This window comes from Pseudophryne corroboree, chromosome 9 (genome assembly GCF_028390025.1).
Source record: "Pseudophryne corroboree isolate aPseCor3 chromosome 9, aPseCor3.hap2, whole genome shotgun sequence".
NCBI lineage: Eukaryota > Metazoa > Chordata > Amphibia > Anura > Myobatrachidae > Pseudophryne > Pseudophryne corroboree.
This window is the reverse complement of record NC_086452.1, coordinates 258,219,370-258,240,810: the sequence shown is the minus strand read 5'-3', so window position 1 is coordinate 258,240,810 and position 21,441 is coordinate 258,219,370. Positions and strand designations below refer to the sequence as shown.

General features: G+C 42.3%; 1 protein-coding gene across 5 annotated transcripts in view; it reads left to right on the top strand.

Moving 5' to 3' along the window:
- Nucleotides 1-21,441, top strand: part of LOC134957968 (flavin-containing monooxygenase 5-like) — a 183,537-nt gene that overhangs the window by 123,083 nt on the left and 39,013 nt on the right. For all 5 annotated transcript variants that reach the window (XM_063940246.1, XM_063940245.1, XM_063940247.1 and 2 more), the window contains one exon: nt 21,143-21,342. In XM_063940246.1, coding sequence (XP_063796316.1) covers nt 21,143-21,342 — 200 coding nt within the window. The remainder of the gene's footprint in view (nt 1-21,142; nt 21,343-21,441) is intronic.

The window sequence follows — 21,441 nt, the reverse complement described above, 5'->3', positions numbered from 1 at the left end:
ATACTTGTGTCTGCTGATGCATTTTTAAAAACAAACAATTCTACATGCTTTATCGTTAAATTATAAAATTAAAAGAACTTTCTACATTTCCTGATGGTGAGGACCAGGGACGGATCTAGACTTTTTTCTTTAGGGGGGGCAGTTTACTGGTTAATCTTGACTCCTCCCTCTACAGTCCCAACTCCTCCCATCTGCAATCCTAACTCCTCCTCTCTCAATTCTGACTGAACTTTTTGAGTGAGACTGAGATAGAGTTTTCTATGTACATGTGACATTGCTATGGGGTAATTGTATTTATTAGCCCTAGTACCCACACACCAGCAAGTGAGGGGCAAATGCTCTGTAACCCTTGCTCTCCTGGCTCCTCTGTGCTGCTGTGCGGTGTGTGTGTGTCCCCCCCCCCCCCCCCTAGATCCGGCCCTGGTGAGGACTTCATTCTGCGCTGATTGTAAAGAAACCTTTGATGTGAACTTGAGACAAAATGTAAATATAAGTTTGTCTCCAATTAGACTGAAGTTGTGACTGTGTGTCAGTTAAAGAAACTGTTACTTTCTGGTTCTGTCTCGCATTCACGTAAGTGTGTTCTGTCTAGCTGGTGTGTGAGCTGATACATTTTCACAGTAGATGTTGAATTAACCACTCATGTGATAGAGGTATCCACATTAACACTGTTGAAGAGGTCATCTGGCACGGGTTGATGGTTCCTTTTATTCTGAAAAATTTGTTTTATGCTGAAATGATGAAGCAGGGAATTGGGGATTTGTAAGGAATGTCTTCCGGAGGAACAAAATTTTACATTTCGAAAAAACTGTGACCCAGATGACATAAGTCTTCTGGAACTGGTAGATCAATAGTAGTGGAGCAACTCAAGATCTGGGGGAGCTTTCTATAAAATGAGAATAACCATGAAATGTTGTTTGGTAAATTTTATTTATTAATACTTAGTACAGGTTGAGTATCCCATATCCAAATATTCCGAAATACGGAATATTCCGAAATACGGACTTTTTTGAGTGAGAGTGAAATAGTGAAACCTTTGTTTTTTGATGGCTCAATGTACACAAACTTTGTTTAATACACAAAGTTATTAAAAATATTGTATTAAATGACCTTCAGGCTTTGTGTATAAGGTGTATATGAAAAATAAATAAATTGTGTGAATGTAGACACTTTGTTTAATGCACAAAGTTATATAAAATATTGGCTAAAATTGACTTCAGGCTGTGTGTATAAGGTGTATAAATATTGTATTAAATGACCTTCAGGCTTTGTGTATAAGGTGTATATGAAAAATAAATAAATTGTGTGAATGTAGACACTTTGTTTAATGCACAAAGTTATATAAAATATTGGCTAAAATTGACTTCAGGCTGTGTGTATAAGGTGTATATGAAACATAAATGCATTCTGTGCTTAGATTTAGGTCCCATCACCATGATATCTCATTATGGTATGCAATTATTCCAAAATACGGAAAAATCCGATATCCAAAATACCTCTGGTCCCAAGCATTTTGGATAAGGGATACTCAACCTTTACCAGCATATTCTGTTGCACTTTACAATTGTGAACAGTAATAAAACAATACTGCGTAATAACAGACAGACCTAACAGTAAAGGTGCGTACACACTGGCCGAAATATCGTCCGTTCTCTTGAACAGCCGATATATCGCGGGTCCGTCGGCCAGTGTGTACAAGTTATATGTCTGTATATTCCGTCATTCACAAACAAATAACGTTGTGATGTGTGCTGAGCCAGGGGAGAGATGTGTGCAGAGCGGTCTGTTTTAAGATCGCTCAGCACACGTCTCTTCCGTCAGTGCTGGCCTTTAGTGTTAGTGAACCATCAGATGAGGTTACCTGGTCGCAGTTAGTGTGCCCATATATTTTTGGCCAAAAATGATGCTAAGCACCTCAATTTTGCTCTGTTAGATTGAGTTTACTATATTTATTTTGATTAGCAGTGCTTAGTACGTACTATAGAGTGTGCATCTGTATTTTCTTTTTTTGCTGCGTGTATGTGTAGAATTACATGATAGCACCTCTTATTATGTTTGGAATTGGGGTGTGCAGTCCCGTACCCCAATATTAAGGTGTGGTACAGCAATTTCAGAAGTTAATGTAGACATGGGTGAGAGTAGATGTTGCAGACAGGTGAAAAGTTGTTAAAAATTAATAGCATTAATATTTCTGCAGGTTATAGGAGGCTTGGAAGAATTCAGATATTGAAATCTCCCATGAAGAGGGTGGGGATGTCAGAGGATAAGAAGCGAGGGTGCCAGGCAGAGAAATGTTCCATAAATACTGTAGCTTGTGTAGCCCAGCTGTACAGCAACACGCATAGAGAAATGGGTAAAAATCCTGATAGCTTGTACTTCAAATGATGGAAACTGTGGTAGAACTGTGTACAAACTGGGACAGTAATATTCCAAACCCACCTCCCGCACTGTTTCCAGGCCTGGTGTGAAGTGGAGACTACAAAGTGACAGTGCTGCAGGAGAGGCCGTGTCTGGTTGTGTGAGCCATGTTTCTGTTGCCAGAAGGTTGAGGCTGTTTGAGATAAAGAGGTCACAGATGGATGATAATTTGTTATAAACAGAATGAGCATTCCATAAAGCACATTTGAGTTATTTGGAGGCTATTAGGAGACACGTGATGTTTATGAAAGTAACTCTATTTATATTCCATTGTGAACCACTTGTATCTGAGTTGAGCGGAGGGTATTATGATGGAAGAATTATGATGTCCCTACCATAAGGGGAAATACATATCTCAAGTGTATGTATGTAAATGCTAGAAGCCTTACAGGTAAAAAGTGGGAACTAGAAATCCTCGCAGCAAGCAAGGAATATGATATTATAGGCATTACTGAAACGTGGTGGGATGAATCTCATGATTGGACAGTCAATCTAGAGGGTTACATGCTGTACAGGAGAGACAGACTAAATAAACTGAGTGGAGGGGTATGTCTTTACGTAAAGCCATTTCTAAAACCTGTTATATGGGAAGATATTCAAGAAGGGACTGTAAATACCATTGAGACGTTATGGGTAGAAATTGCATGCAGGGATAAAGGAATAAAGAAGTTATTATTGGGGTTATGCTACAGGCAACCTGGTATCAACGTATCTGATGAGGAATTGTTCCTGAATCAAATTGAAAGAGCAGCAGGAGTAGGAGACATAGTAGTGATGGGAAACTTTAACTATCCCAAGATAAACTGTAAAATCAATTCATGTGATACTGCTAGGGGCAATATGTTTTTAAACACGCTAAATGATAATTACTTAGTTCAATTAATCGAGGAAACAAGTAGGTACAATGCAATCTTAGACCTGGTATTAACTAAAAATGGGGAAATGGTATCAAATATTGAAGTAGGAAAGCCCATAGGTAACAGCAACCACAATATGGTCACATTCAATATCAGTTTTCGTAAGCAGTCCTATACTGGCTCAACTAGGACTCTAAACTTTAGCAAAGCCAACTTTGACATGATGAAGGAAGCGTTAAGGGACATTGAATGGGAAATTCTGTTTCAAGGAAAAAATACTACAGAGAAATGGGATGTATTAAAATCACTGCTAATTAATAATACTCGTAAATTTATTCCCAGCAGCAGCAAAAAAATAAATAAAAATCCCAAACCAATGTGGGTTAACAAAAATATAAGGGAATTAATGGACAAAAAAAGATGAGCATTTAAAAAATACAAATCTGAGGGGGATGCGGAGTCATTCCAGCACTATAAAGACTGTAACAAAATATGCAAAAAAGGAATAAGAGCGGTTAAAGTAGAAACTGAAAAACTAGTAGGAAAGCAAAGCAAATCCCAATTTTTTTTTAAGTACATCAACAGCAAGAGACTAAAGAAGGAGAGTATAGGCCCTTTAAAGGCCAATAGGGGAGTCTTCATCAACAATGATAATGACATAGCAAACAAACTAAACAAGATTTTTCAACGGTATTTACCAGAGAGGACCAAATGCTGGGTCTAACACAAAATCTCAACAAAGATAATGTCCCACTACTAAATGTTTATTTATGTGAGGAGTTAGTCTGTGACCGATTAAAAAAGTTAAAGATTAATAAGTCACCTGGTCCAGATGGAATTCACCTGAGAGTTCTTATGGAGCTGCACACTAAACTAGCAAGACCTCTATTTTTGATCTTCATGGATTCGGTTAAATCGGGTAAGGTTTCAAAAGACTGATGTATAATGGAGGTAGTGCTGATATTCAAAAAGGGGAGCAAAGCTAAACCAGGTAATTATAGACCAGTTAGTCTTACATCTATAGTGGGGAAAGTATTGGAAGGTATTCTAAGGGACAGTATTCAAAAGTTCCTTGAAGAAAATAAGGTTATTAAAAGGAACCAACATGGATTTGAGAAGGACAGATCATGTCAAACCAACTTACTTGGCTTTTATGAAACCGTAAGTGCGAACCTTGATCAGGGTAAGGAGGTGGATGTAATCTTTTTAGACTTTGCCAAAGCTTTCAATACTGTACCACACATGCATCTTATCTATAAGCTACAAGAAATAGGGCTAGGGAGCACAATATGCACTTGGGTTAGTAATTGGTTAGATAATAGGGAGCAGCGCGTTGTGGTCAATGGATCATTTTCAAATTGGACTAAAGTACTAATCAGTGTGCCACAAGGGTCTGTACTTGGACCACTTTTGTTCAACATTTTCATCAATAACCTAACTGTAGGTCTAGAGAGCATGGTGTCACAGACGACACCAAATTGTGTAAGGTTATAAATACAGAGGGGGATACTGAGTCTCTTCAGAACAACTTAACTAATTTGGAAGCATGGGCGGCAAAATGGAGAATGAAATTCAACACAGACAAGTGTAAGGTAATGCATTCTGGGGGCAAGACCAAAAATAACACCTACATACTAAATGGGGTAATATAGGGGATTCTGTACTGGAAAAAGACTTAGGGGTTCACATAGATAACAAATTAAGCAGCAGTACCCAAAGTAGGAGTGCAGCAAAGAAGGCAAATAAGATATTAGCATGCATAAAACGTGGGAATTGATGCTAGGGACGAGAGTATTATACTCCCATTATGTAAATCACTAGTGAGGCCACACCTTGAATACTGTGTGCAATTTTGGGCACCATATTACAAAAAGGATATCCTGGAGATAGAAAAGGTTCAGAGGCGGGCGACCAAACTAATCAAGGGCATGGAGACGCTGGAATACGAGGAAAGGCTTGCAAGGCTCGGCATGTTTACATTGGAAAAGAGGAGGCTAAGAGGGGACATGATCAACCTCTACAAATATATATAAGGGGTCAATACACAGAGCTTGGGAGGGACCTGTTTTCTATAAAATCAGCACAGAGGACACATGGTCACTCGCTTAGGTTAGAGGAGAGGAGTTTCCGCACATTGAGGTGAAAAGGCTTTTTCACAGTAAGGACAATACGTGTTTGGAATTCCCTGCCTGAGAGAGTAGTAACAGTGTACTCAGTCAACACCTTTAAGAATGGGTTAGATAAATTCCTATTGGATAAAGATATTCAGGGTTATGTTGCGTAGTCATGCATTATAGTTAATATAACTAGTACTAACATAAAAATAACTATTCTTATAATGGGACTGCATAGGAGACCACAAATAGGTTGAACTCGATGGACAATTGTCTTTTTTCAACCTTAGTAACATAGTAACTATGTATTTAGGTTGCCGGCTGTTGGGATTCTGGCGCACGGTATACCAGCGCCGGAATCCTGACACCCATCATACCGGCATCTTTTCTCCCTCTTGGGGGTCCACAACCCTCCTGGAGGGAAAATAGATAGAGTGGCGTGCCACCGTGCCCACAAGGAGCTCATTTGTGCTCGTCCAGCTGTCGGTATGCTGGCGGTCGGGATTCCGGCGCTGGTATGCTGGCCGCCGGAAGCCCGGCCACCGGCATACCATACTACACCCAGTTGAGCATGTGGGTGGGTCCTGGATTTAAAGGTGTGGATAGATTTCTCATGCAAGTTACAGACAATACTTTTCCTGAGAATAAATAACTTATTGTGAAGAATATTACATTGCAGGTTTGAGAATCTGGATCCATATACAGTACTGTAAATCCTGAGTTTAATCCTATTAAGTCGCATGCCATGGAGGAAATATAATGGAGTGCGCAATTTCAGTGATTTCTAACTCACGGCGCTACTCAACAGACTTTGAAGTAGAGTTGCTGGGTGTAATAGGCAGAGATTTAGAAGGTACCTATGTCACACGATAGTGTCTTCTATCTATGGTCATGAATTGAAACCCAGAACAAAGTAGCCAATCGGACTGTAAGTTTCCGTACGTGGAGCCGGATTCAGTCTGATTGCTATTGCTACTAAAAGTGCAATTTTTTGCAATGTCAGTTACAAAGAATGCACAAGTAGTTGCCGCCCAGAAATAGAAAAAGATGCCCACTGCAATATTTGCAACACATAAGCAGGTGCTTATGCATCCTAATCCATACGCAAAATTGGGTCCCGATTTGATTCGAGACAACTCGGAAATTTACTAAACACAAATCACTGCAGTGTTGGGGCAATTCGAATTGAGATATACTTCTGTCCACACAAATACGAATCGATAGACCATCAGTCAAACATGGTTGTTTCTTCACATACACCTCATACAACACGGGAATTTACTAAGAATTCGTATTCTCAATCACTGCTGACAATAGCCAAACACTGCTGGAAAAGCATGGAATTCGTACAGAAATTGAACTTTCAAATAGACCTGCTTTTGGCTGGCATGTTTGGAGAATCGTGCATGGATCAGTGAGCTCTGTGCAGCTTCCCTGTATAAAAGTGTGTGAAATAGGTAAGATAAAATAAAAAATTGCGTGGGGTCCCCCTCCTAAGCATAACCAGCCAGGGGTAAACCTGTATTTTAAAACTAGCACCGGGTTCCACTAGCCAAGAAGATAATACCACAGCCGGGGGTCACATTTATGTAGGTCCCTGCAGTCATGGCATTACCCCCAAACTAGTCACCCATTGCTGTGGTTCCCAGGGGGAGTGGGAACCGCCCAATAAAGGGGTCTGCCCCTCCAGGCACCCAAGGGCCATAGATGAAGCCCGGGGATGTCCCTGCTATCCGTGGGCTGTGGATGACAGGCTGATAGTCCATCTGTAAAAAAAAAAAAATTAATTTCTTTCACCTGTGGAACTACAGGTCCCAGCAAGCCTACCCCACATGCTGGTACTTGGAAAACCAAGAAATATTACAATAAAGACAGTACATACACACACACACACACACACACACACACACACCGTGAAAGTACAACTTTAATTAAACATATATGCACACTTATACACTCACACATGTCCCAAAGAGCCCCTCGTCCCCCTGTCAATGTAGAATCTACAAGTACCTGTAAAGTACCTGTAAATAAAAAATTTAAAAATATGTTCATCTAATCCAAGATTGTCCTCTTCATTCCAAGTAGGCATCCACAGGGTTAAAAAAAATAAAATTAAAATGCCAAAATCCCTATCCAACTAAGGGTCCCTTTTCCCCCTGTGACTCCTGGAACCCGCTCTCCTTATTGGCTGTGTACTCCCAGCCTGCCAATCAAGCGGAGCACATAGGCTGTAATGGGGACAGAAATCCCCATTATCCCCTATGGTGGGAACCTGCGCTCTGTGGAAGACTGCAAGGATAATTGAGGTCAACTACAAGAGCCAAAAGCAGGTCTGTTTGAAAGATCAATTTCTGTACGAATTCCATGCTTTTCTGGCAGTGTTTGGCTTTTATTGGCAGTGATTAAGAATATGAATTCTTAGTAAATTCCCGTGTTGTATGAGGTGTACAGTATGTGAACAAACAACCGGTTGTTTGCACAGGGATTCCCCAGTATTCTATTTTCCCCCCCCCCCCCCCCCCCTGGTATTTTAACAACCAGGACCAGCCCAAAGAGCTCAGGGCTGGTTATGCTTAGGAGGGTGGACACCACGCAATTTAATATATATTTTTTTCAACTACAGGATTTAACTATTTAAATACTGTACATAATGAAGTACTGCACGGATCTCCCAGATTTGGCTGGGCTTCATTGTGCTATGTCCGGCAGTGTTTTACTAATCTCACTGCCCAACAATACGAAGGACATTGACATTGGTGAACTCTAATTGAAAATACACGGTAGTTTAGTAAATTACGGGGGGGGGAGGGGTTCTCTCAAAAAGTTCCAGTCTCAAATAGCCAATGTCAGCCGAGATTGATCTCGGCCGAAATCAGCTGCAACACGAATAATAAATAAATTTACCTCAACATGTCTCAGTCCCAGCCTAGAGAGTTAAAAACACTTTTCACATCATAACATGTCTTTATCTTTTGTTTTGCAAAAGACAATAATAAATTCATAATAATAATGAACAAAAATAATAGAGATGAGCAGGTTTGGCTCTCAGAGAACTGAACTGTACCGAACTTCACCATTCGAGTCCGGATCCGAGCCAGGCTGGGGTTTTCCCGCCCGACTTGGAAACCCGAATGAGGCAAAATGTCATCATCCCGCTGTCGGATTCTTGCGGGATTTGGATTCCATATAAGGAGCAGCGCGTCGCACCCATTTTCACTCCAGTCTCGGAGAGTGTAGTGAGAGGACGTTTCTCCGTCCTCAGTGTCTGTGTGGGGGCGGGAAAGTGGGGTGGTGAGTCTTGTGCTGCTCAGTTCAGTCCAGTGTAGTCAGTGTCTTATGCTGCATCAGTCCAGTCAGTCACAGTGTTGGTGTCCTCAGCTACTATACAGTATGTCCCCAGTGATGCTGGCTGCTGTATAATTCCCTTGCATTTTTGCTGTGTTGTCTTGCATCAGACCAGGGGTAGTGTCTTGTGCAGCATCAGTCCAGTGACCAGTCACAGTGGTGGTGTCCTCTGCTGCCATATATCCAGTGTAGCTGTATAAGTCCCCTTCAGTGGTGCTGTGTTGTCTTGCATCAGACCAGGGGAAGTGTCTTGTGCAGCATCAATCCAGTGACCAGTCACAGTGGTGGTGTCCTCTGCTGCCATATATCCACTGTTACTGGCGTATAATTCCCGTGATATTGGCGTATAATTCCCATGATACTGGAGTATAATTCCTGTGACATTGCCGTATAATTCTCGGAATACTGGCATATAATTCCTGTGATATTGCTGTATAATTTTCGGAATACAGGCGTATAATTCCTGTGATATTGCCATATAATTCTCTTAATACTGGCGTATAATTCCTATGATATTGCTGTATAATTCCTGTGATATTGCTGTATAATTCTCAGAATACAGCCGTATATTTCCAGTTATCCTGCCGTATAATTCCATATAAATCCATATAATTCTGTATAAATCCAGTCCAGTGGTGCTGCCATATAAGTTCACTGGTGCTGTTCTGTGCTGTATATTATTTACTCCAAATAAAGGGGTTATTAATATTTAATCCAAATAATTTTTACAGGGTTTGCCCTGTGAGGTGTAGGGGTACGCTCTCTTGTGCCGCATATTGTGTTATATAACTCCAGAAAAATAATGGAGAACAAACCTTTGGAGGATAAAATAGGAAAAGCTCAAGAACCACTTCCTCCTAGTGCTGAAGCTGCTGCCACTAGCCATGACATAGATGATGAAATGCCATCAACGTCGTCTGCCAAGGCCGATGCCCATTGTGATGATAGAGGGCATGTAAAATCCAAAAAGCCAAAGTTCAGTAAAAAGACCCAAAAAAATAAATTTAAATGGTCTGAGGAGAAACGTAAACTTGCCAATATGCCTGTCACAACTGAGGGCTTGAGCTGATGAGAGGAAGCCTCAGTTGTAGGGGCTGAGATGTATTTAAACTTAGAGGGTTGGATCAGACCCTTAGACATGCAGGTGAGATGCAGTACAAATGGCTGAAGGCGTGACCACGACAACTGAAGTAAAAGTCTATGGATTTTATTAAGCACAGTTCTTATAAAACAACAGCAGTACTTTTCAGGAATGAATTAGAGCAAGAGAAACAGTAACAGTTCCTTGGAAAGTTGCAGAATAGCGGATGCCTCAGGGTACTGGTAATATCAGGTACAGTTCTAATTGACCAGGAGTTGGAATGTCCTTAACCAGAAACCTGTATGCAGAGTATTGAAATAAAGATGAGGAACTGACCAGCAGGTGTTCACTGGAAGCTGGCAATACTATACAATGTGCTAGACTGCTGAGTATGCCAGATGGAACCGGCCAGGTGATGAACTGTAGAATACTGTGTTTGAATGATGCTAGAGTTCGATGAATATGGAGATCGATGGTTTGTAGATAATCGATGGTGGAGCACCGATAATGCTTAGAAGCAGAACACCACTGGAAGCTAGGCGCTGGAAGCTGGTGTAACAATATCCAGGAGTGAGATGTAATCACAGAGCACTGTGGAGTCAAGCTGCACCGCAAGGTGGTAGGCTGGTGCGGGTCTCTAGTGGAATTTAGAAGCAGGAGCTGGAAACCTAAAGCAGAAACGACCACAGGAAGGAGAGACTGTTAACACAAGGTTTGACAACCAAAGCACTGACAATTTCCTGGTTCAGGCACAGGATATTTATACCTGCAGGGAGGCAGGCATTGGCCAAGCAATTGAGCAGATTCCAGTGGAGCAGCAGATTGGTGTAAACTAAGACATGTGACTGAAACCAACATGGCTGCACCCATGTAGCACTTAGAGTCAAAGTTAGTTTGGGAAAACCATGTGGGAATTCAGTAGTAATGGCAGCGGATGCTGCAGAGGGCAGAAGACGCCACACAGACAACCTGCACACTGGAAACACATGAATGACATCAGAAGCCGCAGCAGGCAGGAGACGTTACTCTGAAGAATCTGTGAACTGGAAACACAGGAGCGGCGGTGGAGGCCGCGGCGGGCTGGAGATGCCAATCTGAGGTTAACATGAGGCCGCTGTGACAGCGCTGATAGATGACAGGAGGGAGATGTAGAGTGTGGATCTCAGCAACACTGCTGAGATCTGGCCCTGGAACGCTGAGCCAGCCTCAGGAGACATCTGGACGGTAAGTAATGGCGTCCAGTTACCCCGATCGTGACAGCACCCCCCCTTTAGGAGTGGCCCCAGGACACTTCTTAGGCTTCCGAGGAAATCTGGTATGGAAGTCTCGGACCAACTTAGGAGCATGAACATCTGAGCGTTCTTCAGGACCGTAGCCTTTCCAGTCGATCAGGTACTGAAGACGACCATATCGGAAGCGTGAATCCAGGATCTTGGCAGCCTCATACTCAACACCACGTTGAGTTTGGACTCTGGGAGGAGAGGGGAGTGCTGAATGAAATTGGTTCAGGATAACTGGTTTAAGGAATGAAACATGAAAAGTTCTGGGAATCTTCAGGAATGGAGGTAGCAGGAATTTGTAAGCCACTGGGTTGATGACTTGTTCAATGTGAAAAGGGCCAATATAACGAGTGGCAAATTTCATGCCTGGAACCCTCAATCTCAAATTCTTCGTAGCCAACCAGACACGATCACCCACTTTACGGGCAGGTATTGCCCTACGCCTCTTATCCGCAAACTTCTTGTACCTGGATGATGCTTTTAGAAGAGCTGCATGGACATTCTTCCAGTTATTTGAAAACTGACAAAGAGTGATATCAGCTGCAGGCACCGATGTTGCTGAAAGTGGTTGGAATTCAGGAACTTTTGGGTAAAACCCGTAGTTGGTGAAGAATGGCGTGGAAGAAGATGAAGAATGATGCTGGTTGTTGTGACAAAATTCGGTCCATGGGAGAAGTTGAACCCAGTCATCTTGGGATGAAGATACATACATACGGAGGAAGGCCTCCAAGTCTTGATTCACCCACTCTGTTTGACCGTTGGTTTGGGGGTGATAAGCTGTGGAGAATTTTGATTTGAATTGGAGGGCCAGGTACAAACTTCGTCAGAATTTGGCTACAAATTGAACACCTCTGTCAGAAATTATCTCCTCAGGGAGACCATGTAGTCTGAAGATTTCCTGGATGAAGACTTGAGCCAACTTGAAAGCTGATGGAAGACTGGTGAGCGGAATGAAATGAGCCATCTTGGTGAACCGGTCAACTACCACCCAGATGGTATTAAACTTATTACACATAGGGAGATCTGTAACAAAGTCCATTGATAGATGAGTCCATGGACGATGAGGAACAGATAGAGGAACCAGTTGCCCAGCGGGTGACTGGCGGGGTACTTTGTGTTGGGCACATTTTGGGCAAGATGCAATAATTTCGGTGATGTCCTTCTTTAGGGTCGGCCACCAGTAAGATCTGGAAACAAATTCTAAGGTATTTTGGATGCCTGTGTGTCCGGCGAAGCGAGAGGAATGTGTCCAATGCAAGAGCTTCCTTCTGAGGGCCGGTTTAACAAAACTTTTCACTGGCGGGGGCGTAGAGTCCAACCTCACTGCGGAGAATGCCACTGGATCAATAATATAATGCTTGTCAGTACACTCTGACTCATTTTCTTGCTCCCAGGAGTGGGAAAGGGCATCAGCCTTGCGATTCTGTGACCCTGGACAAAACTGAAGTTTAAAGTCAAATCTTGAAAAGAACAGTGCCCACATGGCTTGGTGAGGGTTGAGACATTGAGTACCTTTTTAAATACAGGAGATTTTTGTGGTCTGTCAGAATGGTAATAGTATGTGAAGCTCCCTCTAACAAATATCTCCACTCCTCCAGAGCGAGTTTGATAGCCAAAAGTTCTTGATCGACTATGGCATAATTGCGTTCGGCAGGAGAGAACTTCCATGAGAAGAAGCCACAAGGATGTAGATGACCGTCATTGGATCTCTGAGACAGGACTGCGCCAACTCCAACAGAAGAGTCATCTACCTCAAGAGTAAAAAGCGAGCTGGTATCTGGCTGTTTCAACACTGGAGCAGAGACAAATCTTTGTTTCAACAGATGGAAGGCTTGAGTGGCTTCCTCTGACCACTTGGAAGGATTAGCACCCTTTTTGGTAAGAGCAGTGACAGGCGCCACAATAGTGGAAAAGTCTCAAATAAATTTCCTATAATAATTGGCGAATCCTAGGAATCTTTGGATACACTTGAGGGTTGTAGGTATCTGCCAATCTTGAATAGCTTGAAGTTTCTCAGGATCCATCTCTAGCCCAGAACCGCACACAATGTAACCTAGAAATGGAATGGATTTTACTTCAAAGACACACTTTTCCAGCTTGCAATAAAGATGATTGCACGGAGACAGGACAGAACCTCCTTCACCCAGAAACGATGTTCAACCAGGTCATTAACGAAGATGAGGATGTCATCGAGGTAGACCACAACATGACAATAAAGGATATCTCTGAAGATCTCGTTCACGAAGTGTTGGAACACAGCTGGAGTGTTACGGAGTCCGAATGGCATGACGAGGTACTCCGTAATGTTCGTCACATGTTAAATGCAGTTTTCCACTCGTCACCCTTTCGGATCCAGATGAGGTTGTAGGCACCCCTGAGGTCTAACTTTGTACAGATCGTAGCACCACTAACGCGGTCAAATAATTCGGTAATGAGAGGTAGAGGATACCGATTTTTCATGGTAATGTTGTTCAAACCATGGTAATCTATACATGGCCGCAGGCCACCGTCTTTCTTCTTGATGAAGAAGAAGAAGAAGCCTGCGCCAGCTGGAGAGGAAGAAGGCCAGATAAATCCTTTAGCTAGATTTTCTTTGATATATTCTTCCTTAGAATGAGTCTCTGGTAACGACAATGGATGTATTCGACCTCGAGGTGGAATATTCCCTGGAATGAGGTCGATAGGACAATCCCATTCCCTATGAGGGGGAATAATATCTGCAGAGGATTTACTGAACACATCTGTGAAGTCTCGGTATGGAGAAAGTGGAACATCCGAAGATTTGGAGGAGGATGAACAAACTCGTAGCACTTTAGAAAGGCAAGTCTCAGAGCAGGAGGGACCCCATGCCAGGATATGGGTAGTCCTCCAATCAACTTGAGGGTTATGTGGCCATTGGAATCACCAGGAAGGAAATCAGTTCAGAATGAAGGGCTCGTACCTTCAGACGGATAGGCAGGGTCTTGGAAGAAATGACTGCATCAGAAATCCTACTGCCATCCATGGCAGTCAAGGATATGGAAGATGGAAGTCTCTCAGTGGATAGGGACCACCGCTTAACGTATTCCTCAGTCATAAAGTTCCCAGCTGCTCCTGAGTCCAGCAGGGCAATAAGGTTCCTGGTGCGTTGTGCCACTAGAAGTGAGACTGGGAGGTTACAATCACTTGAAGGAGAGGATTTCATTACTCCTAGCCGACCCTCTCCCTGGCGGGCTAGGACTTGGAGTTTCCCGGACACTTGGGACAAGCGTTGATGACATGAGAAGGTGCAGCACAATACAAACAGTCGTTCGGATAGGTGTCTTCTACGCTCTGCTGGTGATAAACGAGAATGACCAATTTGCATAAGTTCATCTTTGGGCGGACATGGCGGAGGAGGAGGAGTGGAAGTCTTAGGAAAGGTTGACCTTCCTCGCTCAATTGCCCTTTCACGGAACCGAAGGTCAACTTTAGTGCAGAGGAATATGAGCTTGTTTAACTTTGACGGTAAGTCTTTGGTAGCGAGATCATCTTTAATACGTTCAGATAAGCCATGCCAAAAAGCTGCGTAAAGAGCGTCATCGTTCCAGCAAAGTTCTGAAGCCAAAATTTGGAACTGTATCAAATATTGACCGACAGTTCGTGTCCCCTAACGTAACCGGAGGATTTCAGAGGAGGCAGAGTTTACACGGCCTGGCTCGTTGAAGATGTGCCTAAATGTTGCCATGAAGTTTGTATACGAGGATAACAGAACATCTGATCTCTCCCAGCGGGGTGATGCCCAATCAAGGGTGGAGCCACTGAGGAGGGAGATGATATAGGCAATTTTGGTGCATTCAGTTGGAAAACTGCCAGGTTGCAACTCGAAATGGATCTCACACTGGTTGCGAAATCCCCTACAGGCCTTTTGGGACCCATCAAATTTAGCAGGTGTTGGCAAATGAAGTCATGGAGCAGAAATGGGTATGGTGTGGCCGCCCCTGAACCACGGAGGGTTGTTTGTATTCCATCCAGCCGAGAGGAGAGGTCCTGGAGACAACGGATAACATATCCTTGTGCAGCCTCCTGATGTTCAAGACGGGCTGCCAGTTCTTGCAACGGCCTGGTTGCTTGAACTTGATCTCTGGCTGGATCCATTAGGTCAGTGCTTACTGTCACAACTGAGGGCTGGAGCTGACGAGAGGAAGCCTCAGTTGTAGGGGCTGAGATGTATTTAAATTTAGAGGGTTGGATCAGACCCTTAGACATGCAGGTGAGATGCAGTACAAATGCCCGAAGGTGTGACCACGACAACTGAAGTACAGTAAAAGTCTATAGATTTTATTACTCACAGTTCTTATAAAACAACAGCAGTACTTTTCAGGAATGAATTAGAGCAGTGGTTCTCAAACTCGGTCCTCAGGACCCCACACAGTGCATGTTTTGCAGGTAATCCAGCAGGTGCACAGGTGTATTAATTACTCACTGACACATTTTAAAAGGTCCACAGGTGGAGCAAATTATTTCACTTGTGATTCTGTGAGGATACCTGCAAAACATGCCTGGGGTCCAGAGGACCGAGTTTGAGAACCTGTGAATTAGAGCAAGAGAAACAGTAACAGTTCCTTGGAAAGTTGCAGAATAGCGGATGCCTCAGTGTACTGGGAATATCAGGTACAGTTCTAATTGACCAGGAGTTGGAATGTCCTTAACCAGAAACCCGTATGCGAAGTATTGAAATAAAGATGAGGAACTGACCAGCAGGTGTTCACTGGAAGCTGGCAATACTGTACAATGTGATAGACTGCTGAGTATGCCGGATGGAACCGGCCAGGTGATGAGCCGTAGAATACTGTGCTTGAATGATGCTAGAGTTCGATGAATATGGAGATCGATGGTTTGTAGATAATCGATGGTGGAGCACCGATAATGCTTAGAAGCAGAACACCACTGGAAGCTAGGCGCTGGAAGCTGGTGTAACAATATCCAGGAGTGAGATGTAATCACAGAGCACTGTGGAGTCAGGCTGCACCGCAATGTGGTAGGCTGGTGCGGGTCTCTGGTGGAATTTGGAAGCAGGAGCTGGAAACCTAAAGCAGAAACGACCACAGGAAGGAGAGACTGGTAACACAAGGTGTGACCACCAAAGCACTGACAATTTCCTGGTTCAGGCACATGATATTTATACCTGCAGGGAGGCAGGCATTGGCCAAGCAATTGAGCAGATTCCAGTGGAGCAGCAGATTGGTGTAAACTAAGACATGTGACTGAAACCAACATGGCTGCGCCCATGTAGCACTTGGAGGGAAAGTTAGTTTGGGAAAACCATGTGGGAATTCAGTAGTAATGGCGGCGGATGCCGCAGAGGGCAGGAGACGCCACACAGACAACCTGCACACTGGAAACACATGAATGACATCAGAAGCCGCAGCAGGCAGGAGACGTTACTCTGAAGAATCTGTGAACTGTAAACACAGGAGCGGAGTCTGTGGTGGGTCGGAGACGCCAATCTGAGGTTAACATGAGGCCGCTGTGACAGCGCTGATAGATGACAGGAGGGAGATGTAGAGTGCGGATCTCAGCAACACCGCTGAGATCCGGCCCTGGAATGCTGAGCCAGCCTCAGAAGACATCTGGATGGTAAGTAATGGCATCCAGTTACCCGGATCGTGACAATGCCATTTACGACACGGAGTGGCAAGGAACGGCTGAGGCCCTGGCCTATGTTCATGACTAGTGGTTCAACTTTACATGACAATAGAAGCCCTCATAACTGAGGCCTTGACACTTATGATGGTGTTAGACATGCGTCCTGTATCCGCCATTAGTGCAGTGGGGTTTAGACCATTGATGGAGGTATTGTGTCCCCAGTACCAAATCCCATCTAGATTCCACTTCACTAGGCAGGTGATAGCCAGATTTTGCCATTTAATTCCAGTGATTTGGACATATACAGGTTGAGTATCCCTTATCCAAAATGCTTGGGACCAGAGGAATTTTGGATATCGGATTTTTCCGTATTTTGGAATAATTGCATACCATACTGATATATCATGGTGATGGGACCTAAATCTAAGCACAGAATGCATTTATGTTTCATATACACCTTATACACACAGCCTGAAGGTCATTTTAGCCAATATTTTTTATAACTTTGTGCATTAAACAAAGTGTGTGTACATTCACAGAATTCATTTATATTTCATATACACCTTATACACACAGTCTGAAGTTCATTTAATACAATATTTTTAATAACTTTGAGTATTAAACAAAGTTTGTGTACACTGAGCCATCAAAAAACAAAGGTTTCACTATCTCAGTCTCACTCAAAAAAGTCCGTATTTCGGAATATTCCGTATTTCGGAATATTTGGATATGGGATACTCAACCTGTAATTATTAATTACAGTGATTTTGCCAATTAATTTCAGTGATTTGGACGTATAATTCCAGTGATTTTGCCAATTAATTCCAGTGATTTGGACGTATAATTATTAATTACAGTGATTTTGCCAATTAATTCCAGTGATTTGGACATATAATTATTAATGACAGTGATTTTGCTAATTAATTCCAGTGATTTGGACGTATAATTATTAATGACAGTGATCTTGCCAATTAATTCCAGTGATTTGGATGTATAATTCCAGTGATTTAGCAAATTAATTCCAGTGATTTGGATGTATAATTCCAGTTGGAATTGTTTGTGTCGCTTGGCTTAGTCATACAGCTACCTCATTGCACCTCTTCGACATCTTTGCATGAGGTGCTGTTTGGGGCCTAGTTTTTGAAAAGTGCCATCCTGTCTGACACTGCCGTATGAGTCCACGGGTACTGCTGTATTAGTCCTTGGGTACTGCCATATAAGTCCACCAATTGCAGACTTTTTAAAAAATGACTGGAGTGTGCTGGAGTGCTGTCAGTGGACCAAACAATTGCGGCCCACTCTCGACATTCAGCCACTGCGTGACACTACTAGATGGGCCAGGTGGTTGTGTCGCTTAGCTTAGTCATACAGCAACCTCGGTGCACCTCTTTTTCTTCTTTGCATCATGTGCTGTTAGGGGATTTTTTTTTATATCTGCCCTCCTGTCTGCCACTGCAGTGCCACTCCTAGATGGGTCAATTGTTAGTGTCACTTGGCTTAGTCATAGGCTACCTCATTTCACCTCTTTTACATGATGTGCTGTTTGGGGCCTTTTTTATATATATATATATATATATATATATATATATATAATAATCTGCCCTCCTGTCTGCCACTACAGTGCCACTCCTAGATGGGCCAATTGTTTGTGTCACTTGGCTTAGTCATACAACTACCTCATTGTAATTCTTTGTCTTCTTTGCATGATGTGCTGTTTGGGGCCTTAGTTTTATATCTGCCCTCCTGTCTGACACTGCAGTGCCACTCCTAGATGGGCCAGGTGTTTGTGTTGTCCACTTGGTCATCCAGCAACCTCAGTGCAACCTTTTGGCCTAAAAACAATATTGTGAGGTGTGAGGTGTTCAGAATAGACTGAAAATGAGTGGAAATTAATGTTATTGAGGTTAATAATACCATAGGAACAAAATTACCCCCAAATTCTGTGATTTTAGCTGTTTTTATGTTTTGTTTCAAAATTCATCCAGATCCAAAACCAAAATCAAAACACGAAAGGGTGGTTTTGGCAAAACCAAGCCAAAACCAAAACACGAAAGTGGAATTAGAACCAAAACCAAAACACGAAAAGTGCCAGCCGCACATCTCATAATAATAATAATAATAATTAATAATAATAATGCTTCGGTCTCCCTATAACGAGTCTAATTAATAAAAAAAGTAATTGAGCTTGTTTCTTAGCAAGATCCATTAAATGAAAATAACATTTAATTTCATCCCAACACATTAGTAATGTTTTTTTTGTTGTGTTATGCAGACTCTACTCAGATTTGAAAGAAAAGAAGTAAGATTTATCCAGCGGTGCTGTTGATTAGTGTTAGAATCCCTTCCCTGTACACTAGTATAGGGAGAGTGAATCAAAGAAGAATGGAAACTTAATGTTTCTGTTTCACTTCTTAATTTCATTTTGCCATCTGGATATGGTGAAATGAGCTGAAGTAGTGGACCTTGGTAGTGGGAGAGGAGCAGTGAAATTCAGTGCTTCCTTATGTCAACTGCAGGTGCATGCGCTGTGTGAAGAAAACTTACTGGACCCACGATAAATCACTTTCTGCACTGCTTGCCGGGATCGCAAAGGGACCAGTTATGGGAGGTTATCGCCAAACAGAAATTACTAAATGACTACATAACAATACCAGGGGCATAACCAGAACTTTGTGGGTTTAATAGCTACATATTGAAGGGACCCCTGTCCAAATTATTCTAGAGAAACATCTCTCTGCAGCAGTTGTTAATGTTATGCCCCACAATAGTGGGGTGTGGTATTGGAGGTCGACCACACTTAGGTCGACAGTATCTAGGTTGACCACTTTTGGTTGACAGTAACTAGGTCGACAGGGATTCTAGGTCGACAGGGTCTGTGTCCACAGGTCAAAAGGTCAACATGAGTTTTTTAAATCTTTTTTGGTGACTTTTTCACCCTACAGTGACCGGGAACCCCAAGTAGTGCACCGCATCCCCTTGCATGGCTCGCTACGCTCACCTTTCCCACTCATAGTCCACATTGGTCATAAAGTATGAAAAAGTAAAAAAAAAGAAAAAAAAGTGAAAAACTCATGTTGACCTAGAATATGTGGACCTAGAGACCCTGTCGATCTAGTTACTGTCAACCAATAGTGATTGACCTAGACACTGTCGACCTAAGTCTTGTCGACCTAGAGACCGGATACGATAATAGTGACCTAGTTCATATTCTGAACCACAGTTGTGCCTTAGTTAACATTATGTCCCTAGTTCACATTATGTCACATTGTAGGGCACGGTGATAAAGTACCAGACAATCAGCTCCTAACTGCCATGTTACAGGCTGTGTTTGAAAAATGACAGTTAGGAGATGATTGGCTAGTACGTTATAATCGTGCAATGTATCACTCTCCAAGGCTTGATAAATCTGGGCCACTGTGTCCCCAATGCATATTACCTCATCTGGTACCTTTCAGGGATGGAATATACAGTATAACCCATGGAAGTTATTACCCAAAATGACTGCACCAACCCTACATTATGCCTAATTTCTATGTTTTTTCTTTTTAAGAATTTTTCTGCTTGCTGAAATGCTAAATTGTTTGTAACATGTACAGTATTTTGTTTTTTATTTCTGTAAAGCGCCTTGACTCCTAATGGAGAAAGAGTGCTATATAAATAAAATTATTATTATTATTATTATTATTATTATTATTATTATTATTATGATAATGTGCATTTAACATACAACATAAATTCCATTTTATAAACAAACTTATCATACATGTTTTAACATCACTTCAGGCATTTCTAAGAGCACAATTTTTGGCGTAAACTGTACACACTTACCAACAAATAGAGGAGACTGAGTAAGGCCAGCACCTTACACAGGAAGAGTATAGAAAAACAGTAATTGCAAAAAAGATAAAAATAAACTTGCACCACAACAAAAGTGTGATTTTTCTAGGGCTGATGGGCTGGTTTATATCGGACAGATATGTAAGCTAATAGTCCTCAGATATCAGATTTACAGCAATCTTGCTGCCTTGATTCCCATCTTTTGTTTTGCAAGTTATTGTGATAATTTGCTGAATGTTAGTTCTGGTAACTTCTATTTTTAACATTATCAATTGTAATGGCGACTTACATCATAGGAAGATTGATGGCATGACGCGATTGTGAGCGATGCCTTCCATTTTCATAACTGTCTCCTGTGAATAGATGCTCAGCAGAGCAGCCAGTGTGTGAAAGGAGCCTCCCAACTGCCGCCTTCCCACTGCGGGACACTGCTGTCCACGGGTGGGACAGCCCCTAAAAAAGGGACTGTCCCGCAAAAATCGGGACAGTTGGAAGATATGCTATAATATGCTGTAATCATGACAGTTTTACAAAATTGAAGGTTTCAGAATGAAGTGGCGCTTATTTATAATATATCTGAATGATTTTGTTCTTTTCTAGGTGTACTTAAGCACTAGAAGAGGTGCCTGGATAACAAATCGGGTGTCTAGTAATGGCTACCCTGTGGACATTGCAAAGCTCTCTCGCTTTATAAGCCTAATGCAGAAAATTCTTCCATCTTTTATGGTCAACTATGTTGCAGAAAAAGATGTCAACAGTAGATTTAATCATAGCAACTATGGACTCTTGCCCCGACACAGGTAAATCTTAGACCAGTATTTTTTTATACAAACATTGCTTTTTATTCTTATAGTCATTATTTATATTATTTTTAGACCTTTTAGGGGAAATTCAATTAC